The following is a 22136-nucleotide window of genomic DNA, read 5'->3' as shown; positions in this document are numbered from 1 at the left end:
CTTCAGCCAGCTTGCTATGACCTCGAAACGAGGCTGTCAGTGCTGTAAATAGTTAAACAAACAAGGAAGGTCGTATACGTACCTGCGCGTAGGTGCCGTACGCGCCGAACTGGTTGAAGATGAAAGGATTGAGGAGGCCCATGTTGCCCGCCATCTGCTGCATCCGCCGAAGCTGCCGCTCTTTCTCGGTGTCGGCAAATTTCACCACTAGACTAGACGACGCACCCTGCGACAGATTGAGCCATTAGAATTACCTCTTGAGAAATTCGTTTAAAGGGTCTCAGAAGAATTTCAAAAAAATACGAGCAACATGCGCATTATTTTTTTTTCTCCCGGCGTCTCCGGGTCATTGCGACACAATTCGCGACGCAGGCAGTTGGTTCACGTGACGTCAGGATGGAATAAAGTCCCGATTGGTCGATATGGGAGACGGGTTGGTTTGTTGAGTATTGTTGCCTACCCTGCTTCACCACGCAGTCGCAGCAAGCTCGTTCTGCCTCGTCGGGCATTAATATGTGCGTGATAAACTGATTTCACTGTTTTAGTTTTTGGCGTAAGCGAAGCTAGCAGTGTGCAGTCGAAAAGCAAGAAGTCCTGACTGGATCAACTTTGAGTGCTCACGTTCCTGTTGTTTTTCGAAAGAATTAGTGGCAAAGAAGGAATAGTGTTTTTAGGCGAGAAAGGAACTGTTTTCTCGCGTTTGAACCTGGTGTTGTTTAGGGGCGCTATAAACAAAGTGTTCGGGGGTTCAGCACGCTCAGAATGCAATACACAATGTAAAACGCAAGCTGAAATCCGGCATTGTGCGTCTTTCTCTGTCCTGTCCATGTTTTCGTTTGGCGGCACGGAGTTTCACACTGTCCACCAGAACCAACTAGCGCCGGCGTCAAAACCGTTAGCGATACACAAAATGCATCTTCCTATACGCATTTCATATCGCACATCACGCAGTACAGGTGCACAGTTCACCGTTTAATTCAGCTGATATAGGGTGTCGAGCTGCTCAGCTCGAGGGCACGGGTTCGACTTCCCCGGCCACGCTATAGGCACACTTCGACGAAGGTGAAACGCAAGAACATCGGTGTAATTATATTTAGGCGCGCGTTAAAGAACACCAGGTGGTCGAGTTTAAGCTGGAGTATCAAACCATCGTGTCTCGTAACGATATAAGGACGTTTTGGTACACAAAACCCAATAAACAAGTTAATTCGCATTTCAAAAAAAAATACAAGGCATTTGCGAAACGTGACTGTAAATATCGCACGCATATTCATCATCAAAAAAAAAAAGAAATGACCCTGAAAGTCGCGGGATCAAATCCCGCTTGCGGTGGCTGCATTTTCGATAGAGGCAAAAATGTTTAGGCCCGTGTGCTCGTGTTTGGGTGCAGGTTAAAGAGCCCCAGGAGGTAAAATTTTAGGGAGCCCTCCACAACGGCGTCTCTGAAAGTCATATCGTGGTTTTGGGACGTTAAACCCCAGATATTATTAGGAAACAATATGGTCAAGTGTGGCAACACTTTTTTTTCATATATGACTCTGAATCGCGTCTTCATTGCAAGACATGTTACTTGTCGTACACAGATCACGAGCTTGTTGCGCAAGGAACTCCGACAAGAGCATGAAATTGAGAAAAAAAAAGTTGTGGGATGGGTTTAGCCGGATAGCGCGGCGGTTACACGAGCGAAACGGAGGCGCATTGGTACGGTGCACTCCGCTTTAATCGAGTTCTTAAAATGGCAGCGGGACTAAGACGTTGCAGAAAATTGCCCAATGATATGAAGCTTTTGTAACGTATTTATTGCGACAAACACAAATCCAGAGAACTTGGAGCCACGGAAACGGCAGTGCAGGGGCAATACACCCCTTCGTTCAAATTCGATTATAAAGCGAACGTAGGTGACCAAACGGCAGAAACATTTTAATTAGTTTTTATTAATTCCGTTGAATTTGGGAAGACGATGATATACTGTCACGCAATTGTGATACAGCGCGACATGTTGATCGCACGAGATTTTTTTTTTTCACTGAGCCGTTTGAATGCGAACTCGACAAACAAAACAATCAGCACTCATGATTGAGAAGTCAAAGTAAATAGGTCTTACGTGCTATGGGACACAATGATACACGCACGCAACTAATTTTTTTTTTTCAGATTGCTGGCTATCTACCATTTCCTGAGGTTCAACACAGCTTCACGACCCAACTTGCCGGCGTATGGTAAGCGATACGTACGTACTTACATGCGCGCACTTGCGTGTGTGCGTGTGTGCACGCGTGCTTGACGATAGTGTATGTGAGATGAAAATGGCTGGACGATGGCATGACAATTGCTCGTACTGATGTCAATAAAAATTATATGTCGATTCACTATCATAACGACCGTAAAGTAGACTAAGGTTACTGCATCGTTGAGCAGACGGGGCACAAACAGAAGAACACACAATTTTCGAAAAAGCCTACTGTGCGCTTAACATAATAAGTTGCTGAGCAGGTGCAAGTCAAGAAAAAAAAAAAAACGGCCTTACGCCGTCAAAGGAGAAAGAAGGAAAGACCATTGATTTAAACAACAAGAGATGCTCGCAACTAGAGGACTTTTTTTTTTAGGGCACGTTTAGTTGGTTTCCTCGCTTCTTCTTCTCCCCCTGTCCGTTCCATTCAACGTTACAGACTCTGGTAGATTGCTGGCTGAACTGTGCCGTTTACAAAGTCGGTTCTACCACGACTTGGACATACATCCACCACGGCAGATTGAAGATGGTGCCTATTTACATTTACATGAAGTTTCGCTTTGCATGTGACACATCTTTCTCCAAGCTCGCAGAAGGGGAGACTTGCGATGTTCGTAGTGGTAATAGTGTTGCTAAAGGCGAAGTTGGCCTAACCGCCTTGAACGGTGATCGGTCCACCCGTGCGACCGACACTTTCCTTGCAGTAGGGCTTACCTTACCGAATAGAAGGAGAATGTGTTGAATAGGGGAAGAAACAGTACCTGTGCATGCCTAGCAGGGAGCAACAACAATTCTTAGTGGGGCCTCTCGAACGCGTGAAAGCGAAGGTCTGAATGGTTGTTCAAAGTAAGGAGCACTCCAACAAGAGTTCGGGAAGAGTAACAGCAGCAACAGAAACTACACTCTTTATTGTGAGCTATGAAAAACAAATCCTCAGCCCGCACTATAAACATATAGCAGGCAAGAGACTACAGTGAATTCATGGTGTGCTCCACTTGTAAAGACCCGTTAACATCGAGCCAGGCGCCTGTGTTGAACGGAACTTTAAGCCGACCCATGCGCTGCTTCGCATGCTACTCATTCTTTATTTATATTGTTACGCGGCTTCCGCTGACGGTAACAGGGAATAGTGGGACATACCCAAAAAGAGTGCCTCAGACTGAAAGTAAATAGGTTGATGTTGTTGGTGAGCTGTGTTGTGGCTGCAGACTGTCTACTGTTATTTCCACGTAACATTTTGGTGGAGGTTCTGGGTACTCTTTTGACGACGGAGCTACGCAGTGGACGCCTCCTTAAGTCTGCTACCATAGCTCCGGGTGAAGATACACCTTCGCCACCTACCTCGGTAACAATAGCAACCCGGTACATCGCCTTAACGCAACCCCGTGATCTCGGTACCTTTACTAGAAAGAACAACGCAAATGTGGACAAGTGGTTCAGTATGTACGAGCGCTTCAGGACGCAATATGGCTGGGATCCAACCGTTATGCTTGCGAATGTCATTTCTATCTTCACAAGAACCCTCGCATCTGGTTTGAGACCCACGAGCACGAGGTCACAAGGTGCGAAATGTTTAAACAACATCTCTGCGACCTTTTTGGCAACCCGTTTGGTCAACACCTTGATGCCCGAATGCAATTGGCCGTACGTACACAGACGTCCACTCAGAAATACTTGGCTTATATTCAAGACGTCTTAGCTTTGTGTCAAAAGGCCGATCCCAACATGGCTGAGGCTGACACTGATATCGCAAATTTTGAAAGGAGTCACCGACGATGTGTTCAATCTGCTTGCTTTACAAACGTAACAACCATCGACGCTGTAATTAAAGAGTGCCGCTGTCTAGAGCAGGTGAAGAGTTGACGCATTTTGCACCAGTTCCAGCGCCTACCCAACACCGCTGCAACGTCCTTTTGCGAAGCAATTCATCGCCAGCGGAAACTACGCAACAATGTCATATTTATTTCAGACAGCCCGTATACATAGTTGCCTGAAACACCATCGCCCACTAAAGGTTCCCTTTAGTGGGAGATGGTGTAGTCTTTTCTGCATGATCTCTAATACTTTCTATAAAACGTTGCGTATGATTCCCGTTCCCCATAGGAGTAGTAGTGCGGCCATCTAGGAGTACTTCAGCGAAGTACTGTGCCAAGGCACTGCGGCAACATCTCGGCGCGGCCCGGCACTCTCAGGACGGCGCTGAACCATGACCTCCGTGAGCAACGGCACGCTATCGGAGCTAATCGCGGAGGCTACGCTTGAAACAGCGAGATGCACGCGAGTGGGAAGAGAAACGCAATCACGCGTCCGTGCTTCCACTGAAATATTATAGGGCTGCACAAAGAGCATTTTTTTTCTCTCATTGTAGAGAAGGTGACCTGATTTTTCGACTCGCATCTCTCTTTCATTCCCTGCAAATTAAGTCTCTCAAATTTGTTAAACGGAGTGCATCGCAACATATCGGGCAGCCTGGGCCGCCAAAGTACAAAGCTGGACAAACCTAGTCAACAAGATGTCGCATTGAATGTCGAGATTCACGTCAAAAGTTGCCACACAGCCCCATTACTCACCGAACAAATTGTATTTCTTAACGACCAATATAGTTGCAGCAACCTCTATAGAGACGTGGTCCACTTCCCTGTTACGAGTGGTTCCATTGAGAGACGGATCAACGATTATTCTTCAATTAAAATGGTGCGAGAAGAGACGAGGCAAGAAGAAGCTACGAGCGGGTACAGAGAAAAATGTGGTGTACCAGGCCTCCCAATTTTTCGCATAAAGCTTCCAAAGAACGCGTCAGGGAAGAGCTCTTTGGTGCAGAATGTCACCCAGTTGGGGACCTCCGCAAGAACCTGGCTCACCCGGGCGCCATGGGTTCACAAAAGGGTTTTTTCCTTTCAACCGGCTAGTTTTTGCAGTGACGAAAAAAGTCTTTTGTATACAGACGTTGTTCACGCTGTACGCCGCGTGCTGCCTATAGTATATGGCATGCATGAGCTGCTAGAAGTATAGGCCCCGTCCACTGGCCAACCTAAAACGCACTCGACAAACAAAGGGCGCCAACGAGCACGCACCTCTAGGTGCGCTCACTCGTTAACTGTGTGTGACGCCGGTGCCTCAGGCCCTTTCGGCGAGTGCCGCGAGCGAACCTAGAGGGCATGCAGGGGCGCGCCTTAGTCGCCGGATAAGTGCGGCCCACACGCCCGCAGACAGCTGACCCCGGCTGAAGAGCCCAGCGTCTGCACGGCCATTGTCGGTGGCCAAGCGCCGCCCCCATTTTCTCAGGCGGCGGGAACGCGTCACTAGAGGGCTCCTTCCTTTGTGCGCGCGTCAGGCCAAGACTCTGCCTGTACTCGGCTGCGGGACAGAACCCCTTACATCGTATACGTACTACATACCAACGCTCCCTCGTTAAGGCAGCCAGGCAGTGTTGCCATCGCTGAGCGTCAGACATCCGCTAAAAAGCAATGAGGAATCTGCCAGATTCCGCTATATTCTAAAACATATCCGCTAAATTTCCCACTAGGGCCAATTTTATTCAAAAACACTGCAATATCGTATGATAAATACCTTTATCATTCCTAAAAGCTCCTCAAAACTACGAGAGCTGAAATAACATATAAAATAGTCTTTCAAGGAGTCTAACTAGAACACTTGAGGCTTCAGTGCTGTGGTGGTCGTCATTGGTGAACCTCATCACAGATGAGGCTAAAGGTTATTATTGTTTGCACTGATGAAAAAAAAAACTCACAGGTCAACGAAAAACACATCGAGGTCTTTGTCGCCGCTGTTGTCGTCTGACACCCTCTCCACAGTACCACTGGTACTTGTTGAGGGACCAGACAGGTGACTTGATTGCGCATACGTTGCAGATGTCCCGATTGCACTAGCAACTGCCGCGGGAAGTTCGTAATCAAAACAACTTTTCTGGTGTCGCTTCAACCCGCATTTGTTGTTTCCGGCTTCAGCTTGTTCCCCAGCTTGGATTTTACTATGTTAAGTTGACTAAATGTCCTCTCTACTTCGGCATTTGAATGCGGCAGCACGAGCATCGACATGGCAAATCCGGCCAGCTCAACGAATGGGTTTTCGCTGCAGGCGTCCTTTTAGGAGTGAACTTCACACCAGAGGGCTCGCAGAGTCCACAGATTGGTGCATCGCAGCTCGTCCGTTATTTATTTCTTAGAAAGTGATCGCCGCTTTGAAACCTCACGGATTTGTTTGTCTGAGATAGGCGGAGCAAGTGAACAGGAGCCTCTGAAGTTAAACAATTTCCGCAATTTTAGAGAACACGGAAATGGTTTCTTGCAGGGCGATATTGAATCGGTCCACTGCGTGAGGTATCCACCAGAAACCCGCTATGTACAAAAATGGCCCGCCAGAAAATCCGCTAGCCGCTAGACTGATTTTTTCCCCGTCAATATAAAATAAAATCCGCCAGACTTAGCGGGGAATCCGCTAAATTGGCATCACTGCAGCCAGGAGCGCACGCTACGCCTCCTTGCCCCCTTAATACCAAGCAGAGACCCCTGCTTTGCCGTCGCGTGAGCGGGGAGGACTCCGGTGTCATTTATCTTTCGTCCTCGCTTGCAACATTTTCCCCCGACCTAACGACGCGCACCCCAGGGGAAAAACGGTCACACGTGGAAAAAGAGTGCCGTCGTCAGGGAGTATATCCACGATTGTTTTTTTCGGCTGCGCGCGAAAAGAGCGTGATTAGTCTGAGCAAAATGTGCATGACGGTCGAACTTGGCCAAGACCGAAAGGAGCGGGTCACGTGAAGACAAAGTGAGACAAACGGTGGCACTGGTGTGATTTCTTAAATGTCCCTCAGCAACTCTGAAGACCTGCGAGAAGGTGGCGCAACGCCATGGCGCTCGTGAAAGATGACCTATGCGGACACGGTTGGACAGGTGCTGAATAGGTAATGAATCTTTGTAGCAAAGCGAGCGACGGATCCGCGTGACGGAGTTTAACAATCGGGCGCTTGCCGAGACACTTACAAAATTAATAAGACGTACCGGCGGACTAGGTAGTTAGTCACGGCGTGGCAGCACGCTTGAGAAACAAGTACGACCGAGAAGCCCAAAGAACACACGTCGACGCTTTGCGTACGTTTGCGTCTAAGCGTTTTTGTCTATTCTTGCACTTATGCGTCGTCACTGCCCTATGCCACCAAAACTAATGAACAAGTTCTTGTCGACATAAAGAACATAAAGTGTTCTAATACTACACGAAAATTCGGTGCTAGTGTCGATGGGAGCTGCAGCACATGGCGACTCTGCAGCACGCATTGGAATGATGGGTACACGGATTTCGGCTCCGTATGGCCTAAAGTTGCTTAGTCGCTAGACAAAGTTCAGTGAATGATCAGCAGTTCCACTCCATCACCCTTACCTTGTCTAGGCTCATGAATTGAAATCAACCTACAAAGTTCGAAACATACTACTCTTTTATCCTAAAGAAACTATAAAAACAAACAATAAACAAAGCAACAAGTGTGTTCCAAGCCGCAAGCCTAAAGATTGGACAGATCCGTATCCACCAATCGCACGGTGTCTAAATTATCGCATGCAGTGCCATAGTTACCTCTAGTAACTATCGTATAAAAGTGAACGGCTGAAATGATTCGCAGAGGATCGAAGCTGACAGGGAAAGGGCGAAGAGATTCATTACTGTTGTTGCGCGACATTCGCTATAGATAAAACAATTTCGGCCCGCCACACAGCCTATCACACACTTACAATCTAACGCTATAGGCGTGTGGCAGAAACTCCTCACTGTCAGAAGAATATACGATATAACAGGTATTGAAGAAGTGTAACGAGAAGGCTCCGAATAATTTCGTCAATCTGGAGGTGATTAACGTGCACCAACATTGCAGAGGACACACGCCTTTGTAGCATTGCATCTCCATCAAAATGCTACCGCCGCAGCCGAAAACGAACGTAAGCATTGCAAGAAAAAGAAAAAAAAAACGTTCTTTTGTGAACTGGCAGTGAGTAAAGCTTTCGCTGAGGTATATGTGCTTATAGAACGGAGTCGAAGCAGGTGTTCATTTTGAGGCAAAGCAGGTTTCCTTTTTCTGTCCTCCTATCCCCATGATTGAGCTGGGTGACAGCTGCTAACTTGCTCCCTCCCTAATTCAATTGCGGCATTTTGTGCTTTTAGTAAGTATGCATGTATAATAATAATAATAATAATAATAATAATAATAATAATAATAATAATAATAATAATAATAATAATAATAATAATAATAATAATAATAATAATAATAATAATAATAATAATAATAATAATAATAATTATCGATAATAATTATCGTGCACACATAATAACAAGCCCCGTTTTCAGTTTTCTGCAGGGAACTGGAACTTCACTAACACATTTTCAAGTAGTTTTATGCATTCCAACGTTCTTTCCTCATTCATAGCTCCGAAATAATCAGCCTTTGCCACGAGTAATTCCTTCTTCAGCTCATTGTAGGGCTCGGAGTGGTGGACGTTGCAACGTAGTCACAGCTTTATTCGACTATACTATAGCGTAGGCTGGCGTCTACCCACGTAAAAGACAGATGGACTCGCCTGCTTCTGGCAGGCGTGTCCACGCTATACTGAAATAGATATATCACGCTATATACACCAAGTTTTCCCGCAGCACACGCCCACGCAGAATACTCGACGTTGATTGGAACCCGATTGTGAGGACTTACAAAGAAAATGCGATATCGCAAGTGTGTGCAAATAGAGGATTTCGAATGCGATTCCAAATGCCTCTCTCTTTCAGTGAAAATCCAATCAGCGGGTTTGTGTGCGCCTGATTTTGCAAGTGCGCAAAAGCTTGGATTATAGAAACGTGGGAAGCAGCATTTTTTTCGATTACGGTTGGAGATGCGTGCGCCCTCACTGATAGATCCTTTGATGTATGCAGTTGTCCACAAGGAAGACCGTATTTCTTTCGGCGATTATGGTAACTTAAGTTTCACCGCTTTACAGAAGAACAAAGCAAACAAAACATACAGGCTTAAAAAGCTCGAAGAGGTATAGCAGTCGACGGAATGATAAACCAATTATCACAGTGGTTATAAATTCGAACAAATAGAAGCGCGCGAATGATATACGCTTTCGAGATCACGATGAAAACATCGTTTTTTCCGAAGAGTAAAACGGGGTGGCACACAGCCAGTGTTCACAATGGAGTAAGTGGAAGTACACTGACGGCAAATAGCGATTATCGCGACCAGGACCGTACGAGATGTTTCGCAGCGAGTATCATTTGGAGTGAAGGAACGGCAAACAAAGAGACGCATGCGGGAAAACAAATGCGAGCTAGACACATTATCGCTTCTGAGCGAATCGGGCTGCGCCGCCATCTTAGTCTTGATAAAGCTATCAAACAAACCACAAGAGGTTACGTAACAGGAATTGAGTGGTAATATTCCGACTGTTATATGTAGCCTAATGAGGCCAACATACTACGAAACCAAGAAAGGTATAAAATGCGCCCGTTGTAGTTATTAACTGTCATGTAGTAATTATGACATAATTAAAATTGAATCAATGTAGATGAAAAAAACACCTGTATGTTGGTGTGGACAGAACCTACAATCTTCGGACAGCACGGAGATAATCTTTCTTGATAACAAAGCTGTTTAAGGTATCCGTAACTTATAGGTAAACTTATCAATAACTTATCGATAACATGTTTGTAAGCTATCGGCACTTTATCTTAAGCTATCGGTAACTTGTACTACGTCGTCGGAAACTTTACAGGTGGATATGAGCCGCAGGAACTGGGCAATCGCCAGGAGCGCGTACATATGGTGCGAGTGATGAACTACTAGAGTATGCTCGGTGTAGTGGAGCACGTGAAACAGGCGAAAAAGAGAAAATAAAGGAACATGAAATTAGACAGATAGAGAGATAGATAGATAGATAGATAGATAGATAGATGAATAGATAGATAGATAGGTAGATAGATAGATAGATAGATAGATAGATAGATAGATAGATAGATAGATAGATAGATAGAAAAGGAGGGAGAGTGCCTGGGTGGGAGAAAGTGAATAAAGAGACAGATAAATGTGATAAAAAGGAAGAAAGAGATACTGATAAATAGAAAGAGAGGAAAATATAGAAAGAAGCAGACACAATAAAGACGCGGTTAACACGAGAAACAGAGAGAGCAAGGCCAAAATGAAAAATAAAAACAAAACAGAAACAATGAAAGAGAGAGAGAGAGAAAAAAAAGGTAAGAAAGTGAAATAAAGAAAGAGCGAGGAAGAGAAAGAAATAGATGAAGCAAGCAGTAAACAAAAAGAAACATATATAAGAGGATACAAGTAACACAAATAAAGAGAGGGAAAAATAAGAAATAAATGAAAAATAATGAGAAACAAGAACGGCCAATCACCTCCGCTGTTTCTTGGGACTTGGCGCTACTACTGCGATGCTGCCGTAAATATATATTTTTCTTTCAGCCAGCTGTCACGCACACTCACACGCTACAATCATAAATGAAAAAACGGGCGGCCGAGTAGGAAGAGTTTGCGGTTACAGATGCACAACACCTTGAAAGGGCCACTCACCCCTTTGCGTTCTAAGACGAGGGGGTCGTTTTCTCCTCCACATCGATACCCTTCGCGCACGCGATGCATCCTCCTTTCCCCTCCTTTAAAATCACGTGAACCCATCCTCCTTTCCCTCTAATATCACGTGAACCCTCTCCACACTAAGCGCCAGAGCCCGTCAGAACTTCGCGCTTCTCGGCTACACGCTATTATCGCAGCTTGCGCGGTTTTAAGTTCACAAAATGAAGAGTCATCGGTTGATCGTGCACGATATATTCGTGCGAGACAAGAAAGATTGTATGGGCGGCTGCATCGCGAAACAGCGCAGGAGACAAATCACATTTGAAATTTCGCGTACACAGAACAATCGAAAAAAAAAATTTACACTATCGACCTCACAGGAACTACTGTCTGCGTCACAGAAGTGCGCAAGAAGGACGAGAAATATCAGGAGAGAACATTGCGTTCACTGTATTTCGAGAACCTGTTGAGTGGCCCTTCAAGGAACGTGCACAGTGGTGACGGTGCCACCTTCACAAGGGGGCGGGCAGAAAAACTTGTCGCTGGGCATGCGCGAGAGAAGAGCGATCATGTGCTTACCGGCATTGTCTGGCTGCCGTGGAGAGCATTGATAGCTGCCTGTGCTTCAGTGTGTGTACTAAACTTGACAAATGCACAACCTGCACGAGGAAAGAAAAGGAAAGAAGAGCTCAGACACAATAACATGAAAAACTGTTTACATCATTTGAAGGGAAGTGTGGCAGCGTAGAACAAAGAGACAAACAAACAAACAAACAAACAAAAAGACAAAGGAGAAGCCATCACTCACGAAAGAGAGAGCAGGAAACGACAAGTCGGGCGCTAGACCGAACGCATCGGCTATTATTTTCTTCTACGTATTTTTTTTTCCGTTCATGCCACCGCACATTCCTTAGATGGCAACCAACTCAACCAGCGGAAAATTATACTGGATGGCATCATAGCATTGAAGCGTGCAATCAGAACTGCTCATTAAGCAAACACACCTTGATTCATTCTTAGCGGCTACGCGAGGGTCAGCACCAGTAGAGCACGCGACGATTACATGCAACATAACAACTTTTTAGCTGGGTCGCCACTGCACCTAATCATGCATTGATTCATTTCTCGGCGAATTAAGCGTATACGTGCATCGGAACTGCCCCTAGAGTTGTCGATTCCTTGTCTAACGCAGTGGTGTAGATAGGAGAACTCACATGAACTTGAGTGATTGCGCTAGAACGTACGAATACACATGCATAAGTGGCTGAAGCACTTCACTCATAGAACGACTGAGGACTGCTGCCTTATTGCTTGATCTTGATATTTCTTTTTTTTTTCGCCAAACATTCACCCCCTGTAGTTGTAGTTTTTGTGGCTTACAGTTGTGCCACAGCCTGGTTCATCGCCTTTACCTAATACACAAAAAAGCGCTGAAGGCCATATTAAAGAAAATTAATGGAAAATATCGGCCAAGAACTTATATAATATTACCTTACACTTATATGCCATGATCGAGCTAATCAAAGAACCGTACTGAAGGAAACATCATCAAAGGTTTGGACAAAATTAAAGTATGGGCGGCACGTAAATGCACGAAGATTATTATTAAAAGGATGGTGTGATATTTATCAAAGGCAATATGAAGGCATATGTTAATGATATACTGCCATAATGTCACATTTCAATCGACTTGTTCAGCAAATTGACAATGTCAGTAAAAGAGCATTCTGATGTTTAAGTCTTTGTGAAGGTCATATCATTATGAGAGACGCCGTATCATTATCAGAGACCACCATATCATTATGAGAGACGCCGTAATGGAGGGCTCCGGAAATTTTGACCACCTGGGGTTCTTTAACGTGGGCCCAAATCTGAGGACACAGGCCTAAACATTTCGGCCTCTATCAGAAATGTAGCCGCCGCAGCCGAAATTCGATCCCGCAACCTGCGGGTCAGTAGCCGAGTACCTTAGCCAAGAGACTACCGCGGCGGGGCTACTTCCAGAGTGAAGAGGACACACCTCTGTCTCCGGTGCACCCAGCGGGCCACGTAGTGGTCGGCCCGAACGGTTCACGCAAGTTTAAGTTGGATTGCCAAGCGAATGAGAATGAAAAAGAGCGAGAGAAAACGAGATGAGGATCAGTCGGCGCTACGTGACATAATATACCTTCCCATAAGAGAGAGGTGCAAGCCACGCACACACACAATTGCAATTTTTCTTCTCTTCCCTTTGCGCGAACTTTTTATGCTCCTGATGACGTCAGAAGGAGAAAAAAAGAGACTAATATAGCTAAACATTGCATCATTTAAAAGATTTTTTTGTGCTTTCAAAAGGAAGAAACTCGCTTTTATTAGCAATGCCGCGTTCAAGCGTAACAGAAGAAGCAAACATACGTTATTTCTTTCCCTTAAATACGAACTCAGCAGCGTTAAGGATCTCGCTATTCTCGTAATAGCTTCAGTTGCTTTGCCCCGACACCATCGAGTGATATAATGCTGTGAACTCTGAGCTATGCGAGCGAGTTTATCTTATCTAACGGAGAGTTTTCTTTCACAGACTCTGGTAGGTGGTCGGTGGACTTTGCGACAGAATCGCTACCATCGTTCCCTGCCTCCCCTATCAATGTAAGGTCGTAACTCTTCAAGGTGCCACTGGGAAAATGAATCATTCCACCTCTCCCTGTCACCTTCACTCACCACAAGGCATAGTTACTTCCATCGCAATCACCTCCAACCCCCCCCCCCCCCCCCTTCTTACCTCGCCTATTCTCTGCGCTGGCTGCCTTCTCAATGCATTCACAGTCCAGCTCTTATCTCTGAAGGCTACTTTTTCCGCGAGCCATGATATTTAGCGGGTACTTGCCTCCGAGAATGCACTGTACTGAGCGTAACACTTCGCTAGAATGAAACTAACCAAGAGCTAACCGATTAAGCCCGGAGGAGTGCATAGAAATCGAGTGTTCGTCAACGCGTCTACCTGCCCAATGACGTAACTCCGTGCTGAGTATACAATGCGTCTGGATAAACGTGCAGGATCTCCGTAAAAAAAATTTGGCCCCGTTTCTGCATGTTTCTGCAAATGTCGTCGAAAGACGATAGTCTTGCGTGTGGAGAGAGTGACCAAGACATTTATTTGATGTTCTGCGCAATAAAATCGATCAGTGGTATTCTAGAGGCGCTGCGTTAGAGTGCCTCGAGCGTGCAGAGGAGGCGAACAAGCGCATCAAGTCATGTCACACGTGAGACATGACCGCCATCTGGCAGTTTTCTTAGAAAACAAAACGCGTGGCTCTGAGACTGGAGTGCGCGCCCATCTCAGAGGTGATAAGGTGTAAAACGCAAGGCGACGGTAGGTCGCCTTACGGTAGGTTGCTGCGGGAGATTTTATTTTCGTGCATTAGGATCGGTATTCATAACTGGTGGCACTGGTTGCATGATAGGCGCATTCTGAGTAGTCTTGATATTTGTAATTTATTTTGTTGAAAAAGTTTTACAGCGCATTCGAAGGGCTTTTTTTCTTTTTTAAACTACTCTTTTGAAGAAGGCGGATACCAAGCATTATGGTTAGGGTCATATTATCAGAAGATATTCGAAGAGGTGCATAGTAACACTTTCTCAACATTTTTTTTAAAAAGAAGGCTTTCTTTTCTAAACTACTCTTCTGAAGGCAGATACCAAGCAATAATGTTAGGGTCATCATATCAGAAGATATCCGAAAAGGTGGTGACACCTTTTCAACATTTTATATGAAAAGACTTTTTCTCTTTTTGTTCTTAAGCTGAATGTGATGCTGCCCACGCTTGAAAAATAATCTGCGCAGGAGCTCCAACTGTGGTTGGCGCTGTCATTTCAACCAGGAGAAAGAAAGTGGAAAATTACGAAACCAAGTAGCCAGGCCAGCGGGTCTATCTGACCTTATCCCGCTCTCGTCGACTGGGATCGGCTTAAAAAAAGGAAAGGACGAATACAGGTTGATGACGCACACGAGGGCGGCACACTTTGCGAAACTGTGTCTTTTTTCCTGCCTATTTGATATTGCCTTAATGACCGCGCTGATCGAAGTGACCCGAATGCCGTCTCAGCGCATCAATGTGGGTTATATGCGAGAGCCGAAGGTGTAAACAAAATAAGCTAACGAAATAAATTTGAGAAGGTGAACGAGAAGGGAAGGGAAAAAAAAAAACGGGGATGTTCATTTCTCACCGGTTGCGCAACGAGAAAAAGAAACGCGCGCCCCACAGATGGCACCAGCAGATCAGCGGAAAACGATCGCCAGAGGAAGGTGCCACGCCGGCTTGGAAAGCAAATGAAGCACGGCGGCACGGAGTTGGAGAAAAGGAAACAAAAGGAGGTGGGGGGGGGGGGGGAGTCGAGATAGCCATCGCGCTGCCAGCACGTGCCGCACGCTGGAATCGCTATATCCTCGCCGAGATCTTTCCCACATTTCCCGGGACCCCGGCATCGCCTTGGGCAGCAATGCGCATTAAGACGGCGGCGGCACAGGAAGGTGGGTGGGCCCACCTTTTAATCCGGCCCGTCTGGACCCCGCTGCATCGACCCCCCCCCGCGTCCGGACTATGGGGCACATTTAGAAGCGGGAGTCGCGCGCCGAACTGAAATCGATTTCGAATAACGGGAAACGAGAAGGGAAAAAGTGCGATATAGAGACAAGCGGAGAAAAAGAGATCCCGCGGTCTTCAAAAGTTTGACTGAACGTGAGAGTGCCAGCCCGATGCTATAGCCAGCTCGCTCGCTTGCCGGAGGACCCAATCTTTCGGCAGAAAGCACCAAATGAGTCGGCAGGCCGTATACGGCCCGCTGGGTCCAGGATTGAAGGCGGGCAAACAAAAAGACGGCCAAAGAATGGTCCTGGACGGCAGTCGCCGATGCAGAGACAGAGATATCGAAACCGAAAGCCGTCTACTGCACGGCCTTCTCGGGTGGCGAAATAGGCGCGCCATGCGAACGTGCTGCACGTGTTAGGAGGGACGTCCCTTGGCACATTTCACGTTTATAATGGCGCCGCACATGACGATTGCGGAGTTACTTGACGAGCGCTGTTGCGGCACTTACGCGGTAGTAGCACATGTAGAGAGCTAGCTGTTGTCGCTCTTATTTGTAATAGGTCGCGGAACTCCATCCAATCAAAGACCGAGATGACATACGCTGCTCGTGTTTTTCTTCTTTTTTTTCTCTCTCTCATACATCTTACAGCCATCCATTCCTAGCGTTCAACAACCTGTTGCAGTGCTAGTCACAAGCATCGCCATTGTTATCATAGCCATACTTTACGAAAACTGTAGAAACAAAGAAGCTGAATTCTGGTAGTTCTGCAGTACAAGAAAACATTCTGGTAGTTTTGCAGTACAAGAAAACATTCGGCTGCGGGGCGTCTTTCTTCCTTTTTTTTTCTTTCTTTCTTTCTTTCTTTCTTTCTTTCTTTCTTTCTTTCTTTCTTTCTTTCTTTCTTTCTTTCTTTCTTTCTTTCTTTCTTTCTTTCTTTTTTTGTCTTCATCGTATTCGCCATGCCATCGTCGTCAGCAGTTTCATCTTCGTTGTAAATCTTGAATCGTGTCATTGTCGTTTTCAGCGCTACCTATTCGGTCACCCCTGCTTATGTGTCAAGATGGTTGCCGTGGAGGGCAGGGACAAAACACCAATAACATTTTCACGTTCCATAGAGAAAGAGATGGCGTTCATTTTTACTGACATTTCCAGACATGTTCCCCTCGCTTATCATCTGGCTTGCTACTCTAGCTGTCGGGTGGTGACTACGATATATACAACGGTCACATATGCGCCCAAATGAGGCGTACCGTCACAAACAGATACGTACACAAAAAGGAGTCTTTCATAAAGATTTTTTTAGGCGAGTATTCTTCAGAAACACTAACGGCGTTGCGCATCGCAAAAACGCTGCTTCACCATGTACCGAAAAAGTGCCGCATCTTCAAGCTCAAGCCGCGTTGCAAATGTAGCGCTGCTTTCAAGTTCTGTCATTATGCATCGCAACGAGGATAGGCACACAGGGCATTCTCTAAGTCTTCCTTAGTGTTGCATGTACTAATGGATGTAGGAGATACTGACTGCTTGATCTTGTGATTAGAAAAGTTCGCAAGTAGAGAAAAGTACACGGGGTTAGAAAAGTTCAGTGGCTACGCAGGCGAATGCAGGTTTCATCTTGCCTCGTTAGTCCTTGTAAGATATAAAAGCTACATGACGGGTTTATTCTGTGCAGTGGTCCGTACTGGCTGCTTGCCTCACGCCATATTGTTTGCTGCACATTACAGGGGAACGCATATACCAAGATTCGTGCGTCTTTCTTTGAAAAAAGATTGTTCGTTTTGCCTCGTTGCTCAGTTGCCACGTAGTGTGTGGCTCTGGTAGTGGCGTCAGCACGAACATGCCCTAGTAGGCCGTAGTGAGCCGGTAGCTACAGCATACAACATCGTGGTGTAGCTCATGAGCGTTGTTGCTTGGCCACCTGATGTCCAGGACGAATCGATCCGGCGCGCACGGTCACTTCAGCGACTGCGGTGGGGCTCGTTAGTCGGAGGTATCACCCAAGAATCGGCTCTGATCTTTGATACATAAAAGCGCTCTCCGAATCGCGGTCTATTCGGTGGCCACGGTGAAAGTACACGGTGACTGAAAAAATGGCAGAGATGGTAACATTCGCCGACGGTACCTACACACGTATGGCAGGTGACCCATGTGGGACAGACTACTCTGTATAAACGCGACGGTGGGTTATATAGTTGGGGTGAACGCAATCAAGGGCAAACTATGCAAACGGTGGTCTGGATGTATTTATCTTGCTCTTTAGGGCCGTCACTATCATGAATTCCATCGAGAAAGGATGGTGCCTTGGGGGGCCGTGCCAATATCAATGGCTATTCGAAAGTCATGCAGAAGGAATAACATAGCACCTCAGTAGTGCTGACTAAAGCAAGCAGAGTACAATTTCATTTTTCTTTCAGTGTGTGCATCCATGCTGTACCATATATGTTATATGATATAATTCTGTCTGTATAAATTTCTTTGTCTGACATGTGATGTACATTGTATGATGCAGCACATACACAAGGAGCGAATTTGTATATATCTTCTTTGATATTTTCATCATTTATTTATTTTTATTATTTTATTTTTTGGCAATAATGGTGTTATGGTTGCTGGATTTTTCTTTTGTTTTTTCTTTGTTTTTTTTTCTTTTTTCTCGCGTCCATGTAACCTTCTGTGCAATGCTGGTATCAGGATGTTTCGTAGGAATGTATATATATACGTTTTTATTACACCGCATTTGTTATTGTAATGTTAGCTTATGGTCTTTATTGTTATACACGTCTTTGTCATTGTCTCACCTGCCTTGTATAGGGTTCACTAGCCTCGTCAAGCTGTCCATAAACAGCTTTTAGCCACTGAACCTCTCCAGAACCTGTTTCTTTCTGGGAAAATTAAATGATTTGATTTGATTTGATTTGATTATAACCTCGGCAGCGAAACCTAGACAGACTCGAATAAGCTCTTGCTTCCCCAAGAGGACCACCGAGAGGCATCCGTTTTCCCTGAAGATACCTACTGTCAATGCCTTTTCTGGTAAACCTATAGGCACACCCTCAATGCTTTGGCGTGTATATGCTTTTGAGTACCCGAAGATTTGAACTGGTAAAGCCTTGTAGTACAGGAAAGTTGTATCGCAGGATAACTTCACGTAAAGCCGTACGAATACGCAACAGTGAACTCGCGAAGCAGCTTCAAGCGTTACTAGACATTATGCGCAAGATGCGAAGTTCGCTGACTGCTGCACTTCGTTTACTATTTTGATGCAGACGATGGCATATCCTTGAAAGCATCGTCTTGAGGTAAGCAGGTTCCTTTCCAGCCCGTCTAATGCAGCTCCCGCAAGAATCAAGAAAACGGCGCCGCTTTGATCAGCTTTCTGTAAGTAAGCGCTTTCTCTCCGTGCAGCACACTGATGCCAAGCTTTCTGCGTTAGTGCTACTGCACTGCTGCACAGCATGTATACTGTTGCAGTGTCATGAAGTTTATTAGCTATTTGTGTCCCAGCTTTAGAGCTAGAGTGGTGGAACGTGCAAGACTTACATCGCTACTGCATTTGACGGTTACGCGCACTGTGTGTCTCCTTAGATGGATCAATGTGTAGGTATAGCGCATCAGTGACAGACGTGGCCTCACTGCCGACCTACTTCGCTCACTGTTACTTTTTAGATTTGTGGGGTTTAACGTCCCAAAACCACCATATGATTATGAGAGACGCCGTAGTGGAGGGCTCCGGAAATTTTGACCACCTGGGGTTGCTCACTGTTCCTTGCTGAGCTGTTAAGGACACTAAATGGAAGGAAGCGCTGTGCGGTCCATAATTGTAGCTGCCAAAAAATTGCGCCACAAATACATTGTGATTACGTGGAACACGTCATGGCCCCCTCCCCTCCGCAGAGAGAGAGAGAGAGAGGGAACGCTTTATATCGCTTTCCTGCTACAGCGTCGACATCGACACCACGCCGCTGGATTGGGCGCTGGGCGGCCCCGTAAAGTACTGCTCTTGCACAGCCTGTTCTACAGCAACACCACAGAACAGCCTCTCTACACCAATGTAAGAAATAAACCAGATTCTGTGGCGAGATTTAACGCTACACGGTCCCAGGATGTCCCTAACGCACGGTTGGAAACTTCGAGTTAAGCCTGTGGCGAGAGAAGCGCGGCGACGCTGGCACGAAGCTGCCGCAAATACCACAGCGCCACGCACGCGTGCGAGGGAACGGAACGACCACCGAGTGCCTCCTTTTTAACGACGCGAATAATTTCTCGGTCTCGCCGAATTTCGGGTGTCACGTACGCGGAGAAGGCGGCCGAGGAGAGGCGAAGAACGAGGCTCAACGGTATACGACGACTAGCGCAGAAAAAAAAAAAGTAGAAGAAACTTTTTTCGCAGAGGCAAAGCCCCGCTTTCTATCTTTTTTTGCAGCGCGGCTCTCGCCTTCGCGATAACCTTCCCTGCGGTAGGGAAACGAAAAGCCGACGGAGACGCCATCTAGGGTGTCAAAAAGTTTACCGCGGTGATAATTCTCGGAAGAGGAATGTGCAGCCCATTCCTGAACTTTCCTGAAGCAAGCCGCTGGTCACGTGCGCTCGACTGCGCGCCCCATCCGCGAATGTCACCTCCTGCAGCGGCGGTGGTGCTGTATTGATTTAGTTGCTAAACTGGAATGAATTAATGAATGCATGAATGGATGAATGAATTACTGAATGAATCAACACACACACACAGTGCATACACACACATACACACACAGTGCGCGCACACACACACACACACACACACACACACACACACACACACACACACACACACACACAAACACACACGCACGCACACACACACACACATGCGCATACAGAACCAAAAGAAAAAAAAACACATCGCACATGCACCACGTATTCGACGCGAAGATATTATGTTCTTGCATATGCATTCCCTCATGGCTTGAGTTTAGGTAAAATGACTCCACAAGCGACATGTAAAAGCGGCAACGGTTATCTTCAGATGAAAGATATGCAAGATTATACTTGGATATGACGAACGCACGAGAGCGATGGCTAGTGAGGGGAGTGTCTGCTGCTTCAGGATAGTAGATGTATCGTGAGAACTGACTTTTACTTCTCAAAAGAGTGAAAAGCTGTATTAGTTTCCATGGATGCATGCCAATGAACAGCTTCGAAAAAAAAATGAAAAACGAAAGGGAGCACTGACTGTCACCCGAAACATTTATTGCGTAATAATATTTGTTAGGGATTAACGTCGCAAAATTTGTAGTGGGGGGCTTCGGAAATTTTGACCATCTGGGGTTCTTTAACGCGCACCTAAATTTAAGCACAAGGACCTCAAGCGTTTTCACCGCCATCGGAAATGCGGCCGCCGCGGCCGGGATTCGATCCCACGGCCTGCGGCTCAGCAGGCGAGTACCTTAGCCACCAGACCACAGTGGCTGGTGATTCATTGCGCAAAACCATGCCTAAACATCATCGGCCGCACACCACTTGCACATGAGGGTCTGGCTAGAAAATTCAAGTTACAAAACTAACAAAGTGGCCCCGCCGCGGTGTTCTAGTGGCTAAGGTACTTGGCTGCTGACCCGCAGGTCGTGGGATCGAATCCCCGCTGCGGCTGCTGCATTTCAGATGGAGGCGGAAATGTTGTAGGCCCGTGTGCTCAGATTTGGGTGCACGTTAAAGAACCCCAGGCGGTCGAAATTTCTGGAGCCTTCCACTACGGCGTCTCTCATAATCATATGGTGGTTTTGAGTCGTTAAACCCCACATATCAATCAACCAATCAATCAATAAATCAATCAATCAAAACTAACAAAGTGATAACTATCTTCGCAAGCGGAGAGAGACTGGCTATCTTATTCCATCTTCTTTTGAGCGCTCTTCAGCGTCACTAACGTGCACTCCACTACCACTGAAACACCTGCGTGGCTTGAAATTTTCGCAAAATCGGAGCTTTCCGCACGTGTACAGTATACTGTATGGCTGCTTTGCATGTTGTTCTGCACAGGGCCTTTATTCTATAATCACGATATTGTTTCATATCAATTTATAATCCGCAAGTATGTGTGCGTAGCATCAGTGACGACACTAGCTTTCACAGCGTGTGTTCCCGAGTTCAAAATGAAGCACCGGAGTGAAAATTTGTTTTATTTATTTGTGTCGATGACGTGGCAGAGAGACATACGGACAGATCTCTCGTTCAGTTGGCATAGAAAAGCTTGCGCATTTATAGTAGATCAGTCACGCGATAGCGGTGACGTCACGACACAACGTTGATTGATTTGATTGATTTGTGGGGTTTAACGTCCCAAAACCACCATTTGATTATGAGAGACGCCGTAGTGGAGGACTCCGGAAATTTTGACCACCTGGGGTTCTTTAACGTGCACCCAAATCTGAGTACACGGGCCTACAACATTTCCGCCTCCATCGGAAATGCAGCCGCCGCAGCCGGGAATCGAATCCGCGACCTGCGGGTCAGCAGCCGAGTGCCTTAGCCACTAGACCACCGCGGCGGGGCACGACACAACGTGAGTGGCGACGTAAGTTTTAGTTCCACTAAACTTGCCTCCCGAGTTTCGCTCGAGGAACCACGTAGCGAGGCACTAGCGGCTTTCCCCACAATAAGACAAAAAAAGTTTAGGTATAATGTACGTCACCTTGTCAGGTATAGTATTTTTGTCTCCTTACCAGGTAGAATTTAGGCCCCTCAGTATAACAACTTAAAAGTAGAAGCCTA

General features: G+C 46.2%; 1 protein-coding gene across 6 annotated transcripts in view; it reads right to left on the bottom strand.

Annotated features, from left to right (window-relative positions):
- Nucleotides 1-22136, bottom strand: part of bru3 (CUGBP Elav-like family member bruno 3) — a 505232-nt gene that overhangs the window by 31831 nt on the left and 451265 nt on the right. For all 6 annotated transcript variants that reach the window (XM_075892463.1, XM_075892460.1, XM_075892464.1 and 3 more), the window contains exons 4-5: nt 11403-11482; nt 83-226 (exon numbers count right to left, since the gene is read on the bottom strand). In XM_075892463.1, the coding sequence (XP_075748578.1) occupies nt 83-226; nt 11403-11482 (224 nt within the window). The remainder of the gene's footprint in view (nt 1-82; nt 227-11402; nt 11483-22136) is intronic.

This window comes from Rhipicephalus microplus, chromosome 4 (assembly GCF_043290135.1).
Source record: "Rhipicephalus microplus isolate Deutch F79 chromosome 4, USDA_Rmic, whole genome shotgun sequence".
Lineage (NCBI taxonomy): Eukaryota > Metazoa > Arthropoda > Arachnida > Ixodida > Ixodidae > Rhipicephalus > Rhipicephalus microplus.
Note: the sequence above shows the minus strand (reverse complement) of the source record. Positions and strands in the feature narration are given on the sequence as shown.